The 19,109-nt window shown below is 46.9% G+C and overlaps 2 protein-coding genes across 2 annotated transcripts in view; both read right to left on the reverse strand.

Annotated features, from left to right (window-relative positions):
• Nucleotides 1–6,705, reverse strand: part of LOC125947370 (uncharacterized) — a 13,918-nt gene extending 7,213 nt beyond the window's left edge. The window contains exons 1-2 of the mRNA XM_049671945.1: nucleotides 6,515–6,705; nucleotides 3,251–3,414 (exon numbers count right to left, since the gene is read on the reverse strand). Of these exons, the coding sequence (XP_049527902.1) occupies nucleotides 3,251–3,414; nucleotides 6,515–6,655 (305 nt within the window). The 5' untranslated portion in view covers nucleotides 6,656–6,705. The remainder of the gene's footprint in view (nucleotides 1–3,250; nucleotides 3,415–6,514) is intronic.
• A 4,767-nt stretch (nucleotides 6,706–11,472) lies between these two features.
• Nucleotides 11,473–16,261, reverse strand: LOC125947371 (uncharacterized). The gene is made up of 5 exons (XM_049671946.1): nucleotides 16,114–16,261; nucleotides 15,172–15,329; nucleotides 14,609–14,682; nucleotides 13,324–13,410; nucleotides 11,473–11,659 (listed from the first exon to the last, which is right to left on the reverse strand). Exons 1-5 carry the CDS (start codon nucleotides 16,216–16,218, stop codon nucleotides 11,529–11,531), a joined length of 555 nt encoding a protein of 184 aa, XP_049527903.1. The 5' UTR covers nucleotides 16,219–16,261; the 3' UTR covers nucleotides 11,473–11,528.
• Between the last annotated feature and the right edge of the window lie 2,848 nt (nucleotides 16,262–19,109).

Below are 19,109 nucleotides of genomic sequence, written 5' to 3' on the forward strand. Positions count from 1 at the left end.
CACAGGTGTTCTTCAACTGGAACCCCCTTTTGACGCCTACGTACTATCGAACACTCCCGGCCGCTTATGTTCTGTCGCGTTCCTCCATCTGCCACCGCAAGTCTCCACGTACGTCCCATTAAGTCCCTCTGCTCCTGTGTGCGATGGTGAATACGTTGTTTCCCCGATTCTCGACGTGGTCCTGGCGCACTGTGTCGTCCTACTGCACACTGTGGTTACCGTACGCGACAACAAAACCTGCCTGCCTCTTTTGAACTTTGGCCTTTCTACCCACGTGCTACCTGGCGGTATCGCTCTTGCCACCGTGTCATCGTTTCAGGAATGCGCGATTTCTGCGTTAGCCGTCGACGGCCCTCGAACTGTTTGTATGTTTCTGTAGGTGGTGTCCAAAACATGGTGGTTATGACGTGTTTCCGGATCCTGCAATGGCTTCCGGCGAATGCCGCCATCAAAAAGCCATAGCCTTCTAGATTAACTTTCGTTACTCAGAAGCAGCAGTCGCTTAGGCGTTGATTTGGACACCACGCACCATACATTCATTTCTTTGCCCGTGATGCATACTTCATTTAAGTTTACTCGCATTCGACACAAACGAGTTAAGATGGCAAAAACACACGATTGCAACTGATAACCAGTGAACGCAGGCCTTCTAACCGTCCACCCGCTGGCTACGCATGCTCGTCCAAACGGTGATAGCACGGCGACGCCGATGGCGCGACGCACCTCGAGCATTTGTATCATTGCTGTCGCACAAAATCTATACAATCATGTTGTTTAACCCACCAAATCTACTCATGGGCTTTAAGAAACGCGTAGTGGGGGTCTCCAGATTAATTTCAACCACGTGCTTTTTTTTCCGTTTTTTTTTTTAGCATGGACCTAAATTTGGTCAGGTGAGCGTTATTGCATTCCGCCAGCATCGTAATGCGGCCGCATCGGCAGGGAATCGAAGCTGCGAGCTCGTGCTCAGCATCAGAACGCCATAGCAACCGAGCCACTGCAGATTTTTTTTATTTTTTTATTTATTTACAATACTGCCGCTCTCGATCGAGAGCATAACATGTGGGCATATTGAGGGTACACTGTACAGTAACAGTGAGACGAAAAAAATATGTATATATATATATATATATATATATATATATGCATCGGAATGTACAATTGCAACGTACATATTTACGTAGTACTACACCTAGACTTTTTACTAAACATAGACCATGTGTGTGTGGGTGTGCTGATTTCAAACATTGTTAAACAGAACTTTATTACCCTTGTAGCGACCGTAGCGACCGAAAACAGTTCTCAGAAGAGAATTGGAAGAGACAAAACAAACGTTTTCTCTTCTTTTTGTTGGATTGAGCACTTATTCAATAATGATATGTGAAATATTTTCGTCATCTATACATGTATTTAAATCATGTAGCGTTCTTGCTTTTCATTTTGTTTTCTTGTTTTAGTTTTTTTCTTTTTGGCGTGGTGGCGCGGAGTAAAAGTATACCATCGGGCTTTTATATAGTTGCTTTTTCGTGAGTTTCTTCTTTAATATTTCGTTCCACCGATGCGAATGCCCCTACATGCCAGTACCATCGTGCCCTATTGTTTAAGCGAGGAATCTGATTCCTACGGTCTGTAGGACGCAGAAGCTTGAATTGGGCCTCAAATGTTTTTACAGGGGTTGCCAAATATTGGCAACTTAACAAGAACAAAAAAGCACGACGCTTACAAAACTATAGCTCAGTATCGAGATCAGGTACTACAGTTTCGTAAATATCGTCTTTTAAAGCACTTACATCGAAACAAATGTGATATCAGTTTGCAGCTTACAAGTCCTACTTACAAGTCTGTGATATATTAAGAGTGTGGTACGTATAATGCATTAATATTGTCCGCTTTAAAAGGTGCCTCAACAGTAAAGTTTTTAGAATTATATCATTTTTATTGCCGACTTAAGAGTTGTAAAGTTTATACGTAAGTAAATTTATTAGTTTCGGGATAAAAAAAACAATTTATGCCTTAAATTGAAAATCTGCTTCTACAGTCGGTACAGCTTAACTTCTTCATTTTTATTTTTCATATTTTTTTTTTTCAAGTTCAACGACTATAATAAAATTCGGTGCAGTGGATGTGTAACAAAACGTTTTCTTCTTTTCCGTGTAATTGGTCGTGTCCAAATTCACGCTCCAGTGACGCATTTTCCATCTGAGTAACGCAAACAGATCTCAAAGGCTATGCTTATTGCAGACTGCATGCGCGGAAGTGATTGCGGCGCCGGGAATACGTCACGACCACCATTCCCTAAGCGCTACCTATTCGGATAGGAGTTCCCGAGGTAAATGCTTTCTCTCAAATGAATACTGACAAGACATTTTAGACTTTTCATTTGTTCGCGCGAGTAAATTTGCCGGACCTCGAAACTCGATAAAAAAAAAAATAATACTGGCAAGCCTCAGAACGCCCTCAAAAGTTTGCTTACTGCGCCAAGTATAGTCCGTGTCTTAGGTTCTTGTTTCTCGGAATTGATACTCAGTCAGCGTAACTTCCACTTCTCGCTATTTGCCCGAACGCGGAAGAGAAAATGCGAAAGAAAAATAGTCATGTTTAATACCAAGTGTTACATTTTGACTTATTGTGCTGTTGTAAATAAAGTGGTTAAGTTTTCTCTTCCCCGGCCTAAACTGACGCGTATGAAAATGTGGGACACTTTTTTCAGGAGCGCGCCCACTTGCGCGAGCGTTGCTTCCTTAGCTTCCCTTTCATAGCGCTTTTGTCACCAAGACACTGCGTGTGTTGTGACGTCATCACACAGAAAGTGGTCACGTGGGAGCGAGACATCGCGAGGAGGGTTCAGGCACTCGGTTAGGCTCGCAGGGTCGTCTATTTAGACGGCTACTCATTGCGCGATGACCGATTTAGCGGCATAAAAGACCACAGAATTAGCCGCCTTTTGCTGTTATGACGTCACGAAAACCTACACCTCTCGAGAAGCGAAACCCGAAACTGGTTCGCAGAAAATGAAGTAAATTATGTAGTGTGCTCCGACGTTTGCCAGTATTTTATTTTTCGGGGGGGGGGGGGGGGGGGGGTTGAAAGTTGGACACGTTCATTTACAGCAAAAAACAAAGAACACAAATTGAGCAGTTGAAAATGCCGTTCCAGTGCTCTTTTTTGATATATGAGTAGATTCCCACAATGCGTGAGGTTTGCGTATTTATTCTTCTTTCTTTTTCCTCATTGGCTGTGCGGAACTTACTTTCGGCCATTAGTGTCCGCGATGCTGACGTTAATTCTGTCGTCGACGAACTGCATGTCAGTCATCATGTGTGCACACATGCCGTCATCAGAAGGATCGAAGATCTCGTCCTTTTCGTGCTTGTTCCGGTACACCACGAACCATCTTTCGTTGAACGGAATGCACTGCGTGCGAAAATGGCACACTACAGTTTCAATAAAACATTTTTACGGCCTGAAGGCAAGCGTGTTACCGTTAAAGGGAGGGATAACTATGATGACTATAACTATAATGATGATCATATTTAATGACGTTGCAAATCTCCCACTGTGGGTATGCGCCACCAACTTATTCAGGCCAATAGCAACAGCAGTCCACCTTTAAATCGTGCTGACCACAACTAGTCACCTATATATATATATATATATATATATATATATATATATATATATATATATATATATATATATATATATAGCCTCTTGTAGGCAACTTGCGTCCTACACCATTGTAATCAACAGCGCTTTGCCTACTCTGGTTCATCTCGTAAAGTTATCTACGCCTGTAACAATCCCTCCCCCGTCTTTTCCCTACTTTTTAAGGCCCTCAATTCCCTTCGCCCCCGTGCAGGGTAGCAAACCAGACCTTCCTACCTTTACTTCCTTTTTTTTCTTTTCGTCCTCCTCCTAATGCTGAGCTTTCCTTTTCTATACCCTCCTGAGTATGGGGCATCTGTTGCTGCTGATGCGCTGTCAGCTGCTGGGTCGGTCGGTATTCAGGCGGAAGAATTTGTGGGTACGAGGGTTATATGTCGAACCCGGATATAGCGAACCCGCATATAACGAATCATTGTGTATAATGAACAGCAGTAAAATCTCCTTGAAAATTTTTGTATGAATTTTTCGTTTGATATATTGAATTACCTACACATCGAACTTTGTTGTGATCGCCTTCAGAATCGATATATTCAGGTTCGGCTGTATCAAGAAGCATGCTCATATAACCCCTGTATGATAGCTGACCGACAGAGTAGTGTCACTACGTGCACCTCCGTTCTCGGTAATAAAAAATAAATTTCTCAGATAAAACCTGAACTGTGAATGTCGGCTCACAGGTAATCCTAAACTTTAGCACAAGGACTTCTTAAACTAATGGTGCATTCAACGGAATATCTGAGCTAATTGATTCTATTTGATTTAGCCATTCATTATGTTCTACTGGGCCCATTCTTGGCCAACATTCCATGATGGGTACGTAGCACTGCGACGCAAGGTATATTTAACCCTTAAATGTGGCTAGTATATGCGTCGTTACTTCTCTGTGCGCGCACCTGTGATCAGCGTCATGCATTGACTTCGTTCTCGAAGCCGTTTCACATTATGCTTCCGTCTCATTTGGTGCGTGCAGTCGGCACGGCTTGTGAGCGCTGCAGCGCATAAACATAATAATTCCATGAGATTCATGTTGTGACGTTTGTGGTGGATAAACATAAACGCATAATCATGCATGAGGTTGCACGCTTCATTTGATGAAAGTAAAGAGGCTAATACAAGCAAATTAATTAATTAATTTATTTCGTTATATCCTTATTTATTTAGTTATTTAGTTAGTCAATCATTCGGTCGGTTGGTTAGTTGTTTGAATGGTTATTTAGTTATTTGCTTAGTTAGTTAGTTAGTTAGTTAGTTAGTTAGTTAGTTAGTTAGTTAGTTAGTTAGTTAGTTAGTTAGTTAGTTAGTTAGTTAGTTAGTTAGTTAGTGAACAATACATGATTGTCATGATGCTTGGGGCGAAAGGGGACATTATAGATGAAAAGGTGAAATTGTACGCATTTCCGCTGTATATAGAATTTAATACATACACCGCTTGACTAGACCTTCGCTTGACATAGACCCAACGTGTGCATTGGAGCTGCGTATTTTTTTTTCAGCAATACGTCAACCATCTCTCGTTTATCTCGACCGCTGACAGGTTGACGTTCCTATCAGATTTGGACTCCAGCACTTCAGGCTCGTATCCATACAGTTCTGACTGCATGATTACCTTAATATCTCCTTACGATGGGGTTAGTCGCCTCTGGATTAGTCGTTTTTTTCTGCAGCATGCGCATGCCTCACTCTGTTGCGGATATGTTTGCTCCTGCAGGTTTTTGATCTCAGGCACGTCAGCTTGGAACTCAAAAAAATTTGGCAAAGCCCATCACACGAGGACTGTCGGCGGTAATGCGTTTAGCGTTGAATCAATATAACGACACATCGCATTCCCACCGTCGAAACGAGTTATGTATGAGGCGCCTACTGCAGCGGGGCTACTCTTTCACGCTTCTCCAAGAACCACCTGGCACCACCGTCGCGAAGCCTGTGCCTGACCTCCGAAATGCATGGCACGCCGGTGCGTGCGAACGCTTAGAAAACACGTCGTGCGGTAACCGGGCTTCTCTCTCTATCGCGCTTATTTCTGAACTCGCTGCGCCATCTGGTGGCGCTACCGTGAAGTTCGAGCGTGGCCTCCGAGACTAGAAGCGTGGCGCGCCCGGTGCCTGCGAACGCTGAGAATTGTTCCCTCACTTGCAGCACACCCAGTGGCACGTACTGAATGACCCAAGTTGGCGAGATGTTCATTGAAGAGCGACACACACCCGAGTGCATTTGTGGCGCCGCCTGCTGCTGAAGCGTCGGGCTGCTGTCACACAAGTTAGTCCGACGGTTGGTTTCAAACCCTGTTCCCTCGTCACAGCAGCCCGATGCGCTACCCATTCGACCATGGACAATCACTCCCCCCTCCCCTCTTCTTCGCTCAGAACATGCGGCCGGCTGTCGTTGCTGATTCGCTGACACACGCATTAGCCTCAGCTGCACTGCACGCAGCTGGTAGAAAAGCGAGCTCTTAACATCGTTTCACATGAGTTAAACTAAGTTGTAGGTTGCACACCTTTGCAAATATGTACCTCTTAGAACTTACGAGTGTGGTCTGAGATGAAGATCTTCCAATGGAAATTAGTGAAACTTATGTGAAAGAAGATCCAGAGTGAGATATGTATACATAGTAGCAGTGACAAGACACTTCACCGAAGATCGAGCCGACTCTCAAGGACAATTCGTTCCACCTAGGTGCCACTTACAAACGGGATCATGTTTGTAAAAATGTGCCACCTACATGTGTGTAACCTATGTGGAATCAGATGAATAGTGTGCATAAAAAAGCCAGCGAAGGGACTACGCAGGACGGCCACGCATGCAGCTGTGGTCGAGCGTGGCCACGCAGGCGTTTTCCACGTATACGTACTCTGTAAACGTCCTGGTATGTTTCGTAGTCGGGGTAGGCGTGTACCTTATCGATGAGTGCGTTGTTGGGCGGCACTTCTGTATCGCCGGAGATCGCGTTGAACAGGAAAGATACCGAGAGAAGCACGGCGCTGACCGGCATCGTTGCGGGCCTGCCCCTCGGCGGACAGTCGACGAATCTAAACGACGACGGCAACGGAGCCGCATTCGCTGCTGCAGTCACTCTCTCGCTCCTCCGCTCTTATAGTTAGGGTGACGTATCGTGACGCACACTTCTACAGCGAGGCGTGAAAGATAGAGAGAGAGAGAAGGCATGCCCTAAATATCGAAGGAAAGAGAAGCGCCGCTGACGCACCTTAGCTGGGAGAAACCGCGTGTGTATGCTTAGCAAGCGTGAGGACTTTCGGGTGTTCCCGTAATACGTATGTGCGTCTGTTCATGGGCTGACTTGCTGCACGTTTGTCTGTGTTCGCACGTGTTTGTGCGTGAGTGAACATGTATATGCGCGCGCGTGTGTCAGACAGCAGAGAGAGATGCAGAGAAAGAGTGTTTCTGAGAGAGAAAGATAAAGGGTCGGAGAGTGTTCGTGAGAGAGTGTTTTTGTTTGTGTGTGTGTGCGTGCGTGAGAGCGTGTGCGCGTATGTGATAGAGTGGGTGCGTGAAATAGTTTTTGTGTTATTCTGTGCGATAGTGGGTGTGTGTGATGTGGGGACTTGTGTGTGAGAGACGATCCCGGCCGCGTCCCGCAGACGCCTTCCGACGGGGACGGAACACAAAAAACGCTTGCGTACCGTGCATTGGGTGCATGTTGATTAAAGAGAGAGAATAAACTTTATGCAAAAGAGCACACGAGCGTAGGTAGCTCCTCCGCTTTGAAGTGGGTGGTCCCGTCCAGCGGCTTTAACTGCCCTTCTCGCTCGGTTTACCAGGTTGAGCTGGTCCGTCGAGTCGCAGCTGTACAGCGCTGCCTCCCATTGCCATGTGGCGGGGTGTGTTAGGGGTGTGAGCTGTGGTGTGTTTGCGCAAGCCCATACCATGTGGTATAGTGTTGCGCATTGATCGCCGTGTGGGCTTTTGTAGGAAAACATCGCAGGGTGTATGGCGTGGTGAAGACTCAAATGTGGATACGTGTTTGTTTGGAGTTTTCGCCATATTACGGCTTCCTCTCGCGTCAGTGCATTATGCGGTGGAGGTAGTGTTCTTCGTGAAAGGCAATAGTGTTGTAGGATGTGCGTGTAGGTTAATAGTATGGGCTCTGGATGGAACTGCTCGACGCGGACATCTCGCGGCTCCCGGTGTGCATGCGCTCGGGCGTAGGCGTGTGCCTGCTGATTGCCGCGTAATCACTCATGCTCCGGAGTCCACACGATTTGTATGTATGGTGGGAGCTGGTGCGCTCCATTCAGAATTCGATGTGCGGCTCTGGAAATTTTGGCCCGGCAATAATTTCTGCATGCCATCTGAGAGTCCGTCAGAACTATGACACAATCCCAGTGCGGTCTCGTCGTGATGGCTAACGCTATCGCTAGTTCCTCTGCCTCCACAGCGTTCGCTGCATCAGTACATCCTCTTTGAGCTGCAGAAGCACGTCTTGCGCTGGCAAGTTGGGCAAAAAAAAAAATGTCGCAGTTTCGCCCGAAAGGCGAAGCATCAATTGCGATAGCAAGTTAGTAGAGAGCTATACGGAGTAAGGAAAGTAGTTTTATCAGCTGTATAAACTTGGACATGCAGCAACACCAGCAACGCGCAGAACTGTTGTCGACGCCGTCGGCGTTTTTCCCGCGTTCGCACCGAAGGCGCGCGGCGTTGGTGACTGTTGCCGGTGCCTCTGGGGGCGGCTCGGAGGTTTTCAGTGAGATCAAAACGGACACTCGTCGAGCAGCGTCGGAAGTTTTTACCACCTTCTCGCCTCGCAACGTTTTTATATAATTACGCATTAGGTTACGAAGCTAAACGTCGCCTCCCCTCCCTCTCTCCCTCCCATCGGGCATGGCCTTTCGCACGATGGAAGAAGTCGCGTGTGCTCTATATATATGGTGATTGTAAAAGAGGAAAGAGACGCTTAATTCTGCAGCCCTTCAGGGAGCATCATCGCTCAGGTCCCTCCTCAGTACCCACACGCATTAACCTTTCGCCTTTTACTAATTTGGCGCTGAGCCGTGCTCCCTCAAGGGCTGCAGAAGATAGCGTCAACCTTTCCCTTTCCTCACGAACCACTTGCGTTTGCTCTCCGCCGTGCGTTCGCTCCCCGTGAACGCGCGCGTCCCTCGCGCGCTTTCACTCGCACATACAACATACGGCGCACGGCGACGATTTCATCGCCGTTGACGTCATACGGAACCTCACGGCGACGCGACGCCAACGCCAGCAATCCGCTTTGAGTGTCCATATAATTGCTATCACAATAAAAACCAAACATCGTGCTCGGCATCAGTTGACGTTCTTCGAGATGCGTCTGTAGCCTGTCTAAGATCACGCGTTTGATCAGTTTACCGAGGCAATACTTCAGCGAAATGGGTCTTAGGTTCTCCAGGCAGGGAATTTTTCCCGGCTTTCGTATCAGCGTAATGTCGGCATGCTTGAATTTCGGGTAAGGTCCCAGTGTACGTTGAAGAATTCCAGTATTACCTGCATGGTTACATCGTCCAGGTTACGTAGCAACTTGTTGGTGATTCCGTCCTTGCCCGGGGTGGTGTTTCGAGTGAGTCTTGCGATCGCTTGTGTCAGCTCGGAACGCGTCATGTCCTGGTCGAGCTCACTGTTTTTCAGTAAGGCGTAGTCAGCCGCTGGCTGTGCACCGAGTATCGAGCGACCGGCCAATGTATGTACATTGTAGGGCATAAAATAAAAACTAAAGAGCATCTCACCAGGCCCCATTGCAAATTTTGGCTATACGCTGGAAGTTGTAATACACCATCTGAGAAGCGTTCTACCGATATATATATTAATCGGTTCATTATTGGAGGAGAGAGAACCAATTGACTGTCCGGCTACTCTGCTGTCTTGAGGAGAGCGTCACTGCTATGGTGTTTCGATGCCAAACACCAACAAAGCCAGCCCCTAGAGTCTGTAAAGGAGTACGTTTATTTAGGTCAATTACTCACTGGGGACCCCGATCATGATAAAAAAAAATTACAGAAGAATAACATTGGGTTGGGGTACATACGGCAGACACTACCAAATCCTGACTGGTAGCTTACCACTCTCGTTGAAAAGTGTACAATCATTGCATTCTACTGGTGCCAACGTATGGGGCAGAAACTTGGAGTTTAACAAAGAAGCTCGATAACAAATTAAGGACCACACAAAGAGCGATGGAACGAAAAATGTTAGGCCTAACGTTAAGAGACAGGAAGAGAGCGGCGTGAATCAGAGAGAAAACGGGGATAGCCGTTATTATATAGCTGACATTAAAAGGGGAAAATGGAGCTGGGCAGGCCATGTAATGCGTAAGATGGATAACCGGTGGACCATTAGTGTTACAGAATGAATACCAAGAGACGGGAAGCGCAATCCAGGATGACAGAAAAGTAGTTGGGGTGATGAAGTTAGGAAATTTCCAGGCACACGTTGGAATCGGCTAGCGCAAGACAGGGGTAATTGGAGATCGCAGGGAGAGGCCTTCGTCCTGCAGTGGACATAAATATAGGCTGATGATATATATAACTCCTGAACAACAGTTTGACAGTTTGCAATGTGGTGAACGTGGTTTACATTATGCATATATGACACAGGTGCTAAGAACGATGCCGTTGTCCGGATTAGCACGCGCACCAAACCACAAGCAAACACACATACACACACACACATTCACGCATGGTATAATTATGACGCATGTTTCTGAGAAACACAGCCTTTTCAGCTCATGTGACAGTGACATGCAGTAGACCGTGTCACCTGTTAGAAAGTCACGTAAAGAGCAGACAAAACGTGCTTACTTGTCTTTGCACGCTTTGCGCTCTTTTGCATGCAGGCTATGCGTGTGTTGAGGCACAAAACAAAAAGGAATCTCTCCTTTGCTTACGCAAGTTCTCCTCTTTTGTAAGCCGATTCGATTTTACTGCGTGACAGTCCACCTCCTCGTTCTCCTAGTCTAGGTAAGAACGCCACAGGCAACACGAGACGTTGCTTGAAAGTGAGCGCAATTTACACTGTACACGCCAGTGCAAGCTGAACCAAGATGAAGCTGGAAAACGGCGTATAGCCGTGTTAAGTTTCTCTAAAATCTGCACGTACGAGAAACTTTACGCATGTGATTTTCTGCTATTTCTGTTTCTTGGCTTCTCTCCTGTCTTGGTATTTTTCAATTTAGCTTTTTTTTTTAAAGGTCCCGATTGATTTAAAGATTCGTTCGTCACTTGTTTGTGCCTTTTGCTACTATGGTTGTTTTAGTTCTGCCTGTAGCATTTGAGTTGTGTTTTCAGTATGGCGTCAGTACGAAGACCCACACGCTTGATTGATCGTGAATACTGATATATATATATAGTAACCGGGCACTATACGATACTTTATTTTATTCAAATTTGATAGTAAATGACATTAATGTATTTACGAACGCCCTCATCCTTAGCTCAGCCCACTTAATGAGCCTGCTTTCGCGCTAATGTCTCTGAGGTCATCATCATTATTATCATCATAACCGTAGCTGTAATCATGAGCGCCACCTGCAAACTGTGCTTAGTTCAACGCACGGGGTGATAACTTTTTACGTTTTCCTGTAATTTTCGAGAACCGCCTGTTGCAGACAACAAGCAAGCGTTGGATCAAAGAAAGTTTCGCATTGTACCAGCTTTCACACGGCGTAGGACCTGCGTAGTTTCTTTTTTTTCTTGTTGTTGACAAAAAAAAAGACAATCAAGTGTATACAGACAAATACAGACAAATGACAAATACAAACAATACAGACAAATGTGTATTTAGTCTTTCGGTGTGCGAGCGGGTGAGTCGAAACACGACGAAAGGGTCGCCCGATGAAATAGCAGCCGTATCATTTAAGCCTTCGACGTGTGAATGGCTTAGAAAGTGCAGCTGTCGTCCAGCAGGGGGTAATGCTTGTCGCTGCCGCAGAGCAGGTTGAAAATGAACTGGCACGCAGGGTCGATCTGGCGCCCCCGGCTGGCCGGAACGAAAAGCGTGCAAGCGTCCTCTGCGATTACAAGAAAAAAGAAGAAAAGTGCGATTTTTAGGTGCCAGAAAGTAAGATTAGTGGCGAATAAAGACCGACCGACCGACCTATCGATCGATCGATTGTCCTCTTGCATCGATTGCTGCTGCGAAAGTATCGCTTGGTATCGTACATGCTTCCAAGGACCTGTGTTTCGAGGGCTCTGGAAATGCAGTAGTGCTCTGTGAGAATTTTTACCACTGACATATTGGGGTACGCATTATCATCCCTTCACAGTGTATCTTTTGCGTTTACGGTATACTTAAATGGTGATTGAAATAATTGTATTACATATACATTTTACGGACTTTCCAGACATTAAAGCGACTGTTTTTCAGGCTCCTTTACTGTCATGTAACAACCAATTAATTCTCTCGTAATTCCTTACTCCATTGTCACCTCATTAACTGTGGCCTGGCACTCTTTGGCCCTACTCGGGAGTTGCCCCTCAACACACCGAATTCATCACGATTGATTGATTGATTGATTGATTGATTGATTGATTGATTTTAACGCCTTAAAGCAACAGTGGAGCGAAGAGAGACGTTGTACTGGAGGGCTGCGGATTTATTTTGAGCCTCTGGGATTTTTTAACGCGCACCTACATATACCGTATAGACGGGGTGAAATGGCTGCACCCCCAACTTGGCAGCCCAAAATTTGGGGGGGGGGGGGGGGGGGGGGAATTGCGTAGAAGCAATGACGTTCGGTGTACCAATGCCGCGCTCGCGCATCGGCGAATTTTCGCGCGCTGCGTACTTCCGCGTGCTACCACTAGATGGCGACAGTCATGTAGTAGCGGCGCTTAGACTAGATCGAACGAAATGGTTCGGTCCCCTGTGGCCACACCTCGACGAAATTGTGAAAAAAAGAAGTGCGGCCCTTACACGAGTCTATACGGTAAGTAGACGAGTGTTCTTGCATTTCGCATTTCAATGTGGCCGCCGCGGTCGGGAATCGAACCCGCGACCGGCAAATGAAAATAAAGGTATCACAGAAAAGGGGGGGGGGGGGGGGGTTCGAGATTAATTCATATTTCTCTGGGTAATTGGTGTGCCCCGTGTTATAAAGGAGTCCGACGATTGTAATATTGCGTTAGTGGTGACGTCAGTTCCGTTGAGGATGTATAGGAGGTATATAACCAAAATTTTGTACGCCCTAAATCAGCCGGATGATGAAACCCGTAGGTTTTAGATAAAGTCTAGCGATGAAGAACCGGGCAAATGCTGCTGCAAAGCCAACGGGTACCTGAGTTACCAGGGGGCCGATTTCACGAAACTTTTAGTTCAGCTCTTCGTCATTCGCTGGTGAAGACAGTTTTGACAACTTGTCCCCTGGTTATTATGACCACCTGTTGGAAATATCTTTTGGTAGAATGTCTTCCTCGTCTGAATTAAGCGAAAATCTGCTCCACTTATCAGAATTCTTTTTTTTTTGGTGACGTCAGTAAAATGCACGTGCACCTATACAGCGGCTGTTGTGACAAGATGAAGTAAATGCATGCAAATGAGAGGCAATTGAGCTTTGTATAATTAGCGGCGAGGCAGGCAGGCCGCGGTAGTTACGGCCTGTAGGATAAGTTAATAGCGCTAACCAGACCATCACATCTTGCCGAAAAATTAGAGTTAGTATAGGACTGCACTCACCGCCGGCGTAAGGATTCCTGTACACCTTGCACTTGTCGCAATCGGAGTACACGCTGAACAGTTGGAGGTGAGATCCCTTTTCTGGCCCTGAGCACAAAGCGGCAGTATAGACAGTGAGCACAAACGCGCTCTGCTGAAGTGGACGCATGTAAACGAGCACGCTCTCACCCCGCCCCCTCCTTCCCCCACCACTACCCTTCACCGCACACACGCCCAGGCACACACGCACACATACACGTACACACACGTACACCTGCGCGCACACACGCGCACACACCCAACTAACAAATAAAAAATTTGATGTCATTACGGGCCTGCTGAGCGCCGTTCGTTCCTCTCGATACGTGCGAGAATTTTCCTTTTGCCTAATGCGTAATATATATCTTGTTATTACTACTTCTAGCCTGTCACCCGACAGTGCCAATTGGCCTGCTTTGTTCTCTCCGTTAACCCTGCTCCTGGATGTAGGATACTCCATCCTCTGTAAAGCTGCCGTTCCGAGATAATCAGAACGATATCGGCAAGAGTGGGGAACCTTGGGAAACTGATGTAGCCGCACGCCAGTGGTGTGATTCCGGCACTGAGGGAGCGAGGATCGCGGTGTTTCGGTGTCAGAACATCTCACGAGATTTCGTTTATCCCTTTGACAACGAGAAACACATTAAAAGCAGGTAAATGTCTCATTATGAGTATGGTAGTGCAAAGCAATGTGATGGGAAGGAAGTAAACAGGAAAGGCGTTAGAAGTTTTCTGTGTACCCTGCACTGGGAGCGAGGGGAATAGACAGAGGGAGAGAGTGACACCGCTGTATTGAGTATAGTCATGACCCTGGCTACTTAACAGCCGCAAACATGTTTGTCGTAAACATAGGGTATGAAGACAGGTCCAGCTAAATATCTCATCGGCCCTAATCTGAGGCAAATTACTTGCGTCGAGTGTAGGACGTCGGAACATTTTTAATGAGTCTGGGAGAGCGTCGGACAGTTCTGCCGAAATCGGAGATGCTTTGCAACCATCTATATTTGAAAATTGATTAATTGATTGTTTGTTCGTAGGCTTGATTGATTGATTGAGCGGTTCTGTTTAGCGTCCCTAGTAACACGGGCTTTGAGGGACGCCGTAGTAGAGACCTACGGGTCAATTTCGACTACCTGAGGTTTCTTGACATGCGCTTACATCGATTTATACGACTGTTCTCTGCATTCCACCTCCCTCGGAGCAGTCGCTCCAAGGCATTCGGTGCAGTGCAAGATCTGGGCCTTTGTCACCCGTGATTGGTGCTTACCGTCCAGGAAGGTGACGTTCAGCAGGTTCTTGTGGTGGTACCCTTCTGTGCTCATCAATGTAATCTTGTTTCTTCTGCGAAGACAACAAGAATATACCGTCTGAAAACCGCTATGACCCAGTAAACCTTGATGCGCAAAACAGCACAGTACAGCAACGGCTACAAGGTGTTTGTGTTTAAAAAAATGGTTAATAGTCGTCAAGAATATATGCTCTATCGCATTCAAACTCCGGAATAAGGGAGGTCTGTGTTCGAAAAAAAAATTGTTCCCAGCACATCTGCTCTAATCACACGCGTATATTACACTGTATATATCGAACCGATATAAAACGAATTATTGTGTATGACGAACAGCCGTAAAATCCCTTTGAAAATTTCCGTATACAATTTTTGTTTGATATATCGGAATACCTATATATCAACCTTTCTTGTGGTCCCCTTCAGATTAGATATATCCGGTTTCAACTGCATAAGTAAATGCATAACAGCGAGAAGTTTTTCACTGCGGCTTTCTCCATTGCCAAGGCGACCAAAAATCAAACCGAGCGTAAATGGTCGCTCACGCTTTTCCGGTGCGTCCGTACTCGACGACGTTCTCGGTGACGTCACCCTGGAGAGGAGACGTCTGCGTGACCCGGATGCACTTGGCGGTCCCGCCGATGTACGGGTCGCTCTCGAAGTTTCTCAGCACAGCAAACCACGGTGTCTCGTACGGGAAGCACTGCAAGAGCAGCAACACGCGAACCAGAGCCGAAGCCAAATGCGCGCAACAGCGCATATATTATACACTGTACTACATACATACATGGCCATAAGTATCTAGAACATCCGCTGTAGCTCAGTGGCTATCGCGTTGCCCTGCTGAGCACGAGGTCGAGGGTTCGATACCAGCTGCGGAGGCCGCATTTCCGATGGGGGTGAAATGTACGTAAAAGCGCTCGTGTACTTAGATCAGGGTGCACGTTAAAGAACCCCCAAGTGGTCAAGATTAGTATCCGTATACGGCATGCCTGATCGTGGTTTTGGCACGTATAACCCAACAATTAATTGACTGTCTCGGATAATAAGTCTTTGGGTGCATCTTAAAGAAATCTAAGTGGTCAAAATTATTCGGAGCCCCTCACTATGGTTGTGCCCACCCCCTATTACTCGATGAACTTAATTTTGCCGTAAAGGACGTTGTGCATCGTGGAATGGTATCTGGCGTAGCGCACCAAAACACGAACACAAGAATAAACGAGAGACGGACACATGCGCTTGTGTCCGTCTGTCGTTTGTTCTTGTGTCCGGGTTTCGCTGTGCTATGCCAGATATACCATTCCACGATGACCAGCCAGCAAGCCCATTACGCCACCCTCGTTGTGGATCAACCTGCATGCGAGCTCTAACGTCTAAGCCACATTGTATACGCACAAATACGCGGCCCATTATTAGCAGAAAAAACGGTGTCCAAACATATACGCGTAGTATACCATCGGATAGAAAAATGAGGGTGCCAAGTGTACCTTGCGTTCATCTTGAAATTCGCCCAGATCCGGCCTGCGCTCGGGGTGTAGTGCGTTGGCAGCAACCGCGAGAAAGCCGAGCCCGAGGGCGAAGCCTAACGACATGGTTCCTCTGCTTATTGGCTCAGAGCAGACGACACGGCGTGCCGTCGAGCCTTTTTATAGCATCCGATCCATCGAGTTGGTCAGGATAAACGCCATTTCATTCTATTGCCCCACTTGCATTCCTTGTCGAGACTTTTAGAGGCGATAAAATTTTGCCCGGCGTTTGAAGGAAAGGTTTACGCTGATAAAGATAAAATAAAGAAGGAAAGAAATTACTTGACCGTCAAAGTAAAAAAAAAAAAAAAACAGGGATCGATGTTTGGCGGTCAGTGGCTCGCGTCTGCAAAAGCGTGACGCTCCAGACGACGGTAAAAGGGTTGCTGCTCTTAGAGATGTCGGGTTCTTAGTACGAAGAGGTGGATATCCAGTGCTTGTTCATGCATTTATACTTTCTTGTACGATACGATGCCGACCAGCCGCTTCGCCATTTGCAGTGTTATCTTTCAATTTTGGGCTGGGCGTGCTGTATAGCTCCGTCTCATCAACTGCGTGCACTACAGCGAAGGCTATATGGCGCACGGGTCAGCCAATCACTGACGAGAGCCGGCTGTGCGAGTTTCAGAAAAGTGAGAACCATCGCTCATTGTGCGCCACTGATCTTACCGCGAAACTTCTATTCAGTCGGCGTTGCGCGGAGCGCGATCAGAGGGGGACATTGGACGAGCCCTTCCTTAGCGTTCGGCTGACGCGAACCGTAGCCTTCTCTGCACTGCACGCCGTTCTTGAGGTGGAGTATAAGCCTGTGCTCTTTGTCGGAAGCAGTGCCTCTCTTCTGTATTGAGATAGACGGGGCAGCAACTGTCTGCGTGCGGAAGCAGATCACTCGGGTCGCACGAAGATTCGGCACGCCTCATCATTCATGCTGTCGTATATGCAAATGAACACCGCAGGGAGTGTCGCCGTGACCGGTTTACGTGCTTCCTTTTGACTTGTGAGGCTGCTGCCGAACGTTTTTTTCTCGTCCCACGCCGATGTTAACTAAAACCGAAGAAGGGGAGAGTTTCTCTGCTGCAAGGGCCGGTTATTCTAATATACAGCAGCAATAAAAAACGACTCAAAGCAAAGCAGGAGGCGAGATAACGACAGACTGACACGTGCATTGAGCGTAAAAACTGAGAAACTGAACATATAAACTTCGAAAAACAGAAGTAGTAACCCAGTCCAGAGAGAAATTATGCAAAATAAGCTTCATACGGAGCTAATTTTTCATCTCGACTTGTTCTTTGAGTACGTCTAAACCGTACCACGAAGCCACGAGAAAGCATTGAATCTCTCACCTCATCATCAAACTAGAGGACTGGCACAAACAAGAAATCATACTCCAAAAATGCAGAGACCACAGTCATATTGCGCCAAGCCGGAACACGTTCTATACCCACGCAAGAAGTCCTCCGAACCGGAAAAGATGAATGCCCAAATGTGGGAGATCGTCTAATACTGGGATTGCCCTGGACTGCCTACACGAACTTCAACACCACACACTTGAGGAGTGGCTTACTGATTCAACAAGTTAACGCGGCCAACGGGGCCACGTTAACGGAACTTACCATGGTCTTCTGGCTCAGCATACCAGGGGAAGCAAATCAACCCCAATCGAGAGACGACGCCATCAAATTCGTGCCCCTCACCCCTTTCCTGTCACTTCTTACCACCACCCCAGCACCCAGCAGCCCCGGACAAATGACCGGAATCCAATTCCTCTCTCTCCCATTATTCCCCTTCCCAGGCAGGCGTATGCTAGCAAACCAAACATGTCTCGTTCCCATCACTTCCTTCCCTTCTCCGTTTCTCTGAGGTCATATGTCAACGTACGCAGATCGTTTATAGAAGTTCTGCACTGTCGTCTATTGACATTATAGATAAACGGTCCGTAGAATTTCGGTGTATTAAATAACGTCGACTCCTGTGACTCTGTGATTATCCTGTGACTCCGTGACTGCTGTACGTGACCGGCAGAAACAAGTCCCGTACTCAAATGTGTATGTACACTGCGACTGACAAAGTCCTCCGGACAAACATGTGCGGCTTATTTTCTGGTTCAACACTTCCGCTTCATCTCGTACTTCTGCGGGAACATCGTTTCCGGTCTGGCGTTTTCGAAAAAGCATGAATCCGCTACCAGTCCGCACCTCGTTATGCCTCACACACACTTTGTCGATTCTCTTATTTGGCTGCTTCCCATCGTCCTGCACATCCCGGATAATCCAATGGGCTCCTTCGACACGTACGCATGTAATGTTACAAACCTCGTCGGTGGAAATGACCTCGAACATAAGAAAGAGTTCCTTTATGGATCCTTTCGTCGAGGAACAGCCTTACTTAGCGCACAAATCATACGGAGGGAAAGAAGGTGATAGGACAGAGCGCTTTTTTATAGACGGGATGCTGGTTTGGACTTCCGCGTGCCATGGTAGCTCAGTGGCTATGGAGTTGCACTGTTGAGCTCGAGGTCGTGGGTTCGATCCCGGCAGCGGCGGTCGTATTTCAATGGGGGCGAACTGTCATAACGCTCGTGTACGTAGATCTAGGTGCACATTAAAAATCCCTAAAGGATCAAAATTCATCCGGAGTCCCCCACCACGGCGAGCCTCATATTCATATCGTGGTTCTGGCATGCAAAATCACAATTGATTTAATTGGCACTTTCAGTTTCCCCATATATATATATAGGACTTCATAGAATCCCAGCAAACACTGTCCCTGTCAGTCACGGTGTCCACATATGTGAAAGTGACCTGTTTTTCTCCGTTCTGTACAGCGGTGACAATAAAAAAGATAAAAAATAAAACGACGACCATTGATCTGCGGGTTCATCGAACTCGCGGACAAGGCCGTCGGTGAGAACGCGCAGACTGACGCCGGCGTCGGTGAGGAGCTATCACCACCGACAC

This window comes from Dermacentor silvarum, chromosome 8, assembly GCF_013339745.2.
Source record: "Dermacentor silvarum isolate Dsil-2018 chromosome 8, BIME_Dsil_1.4, whole genome shotgun sequence".
In the NCBI taxonomy this organism is placed as follows: Eukaryota; Metazoa; Arthropoda; class Arachnida; order Ixodida; family Ixodidae; genus Dermacentor; species Dermacentor silvarum.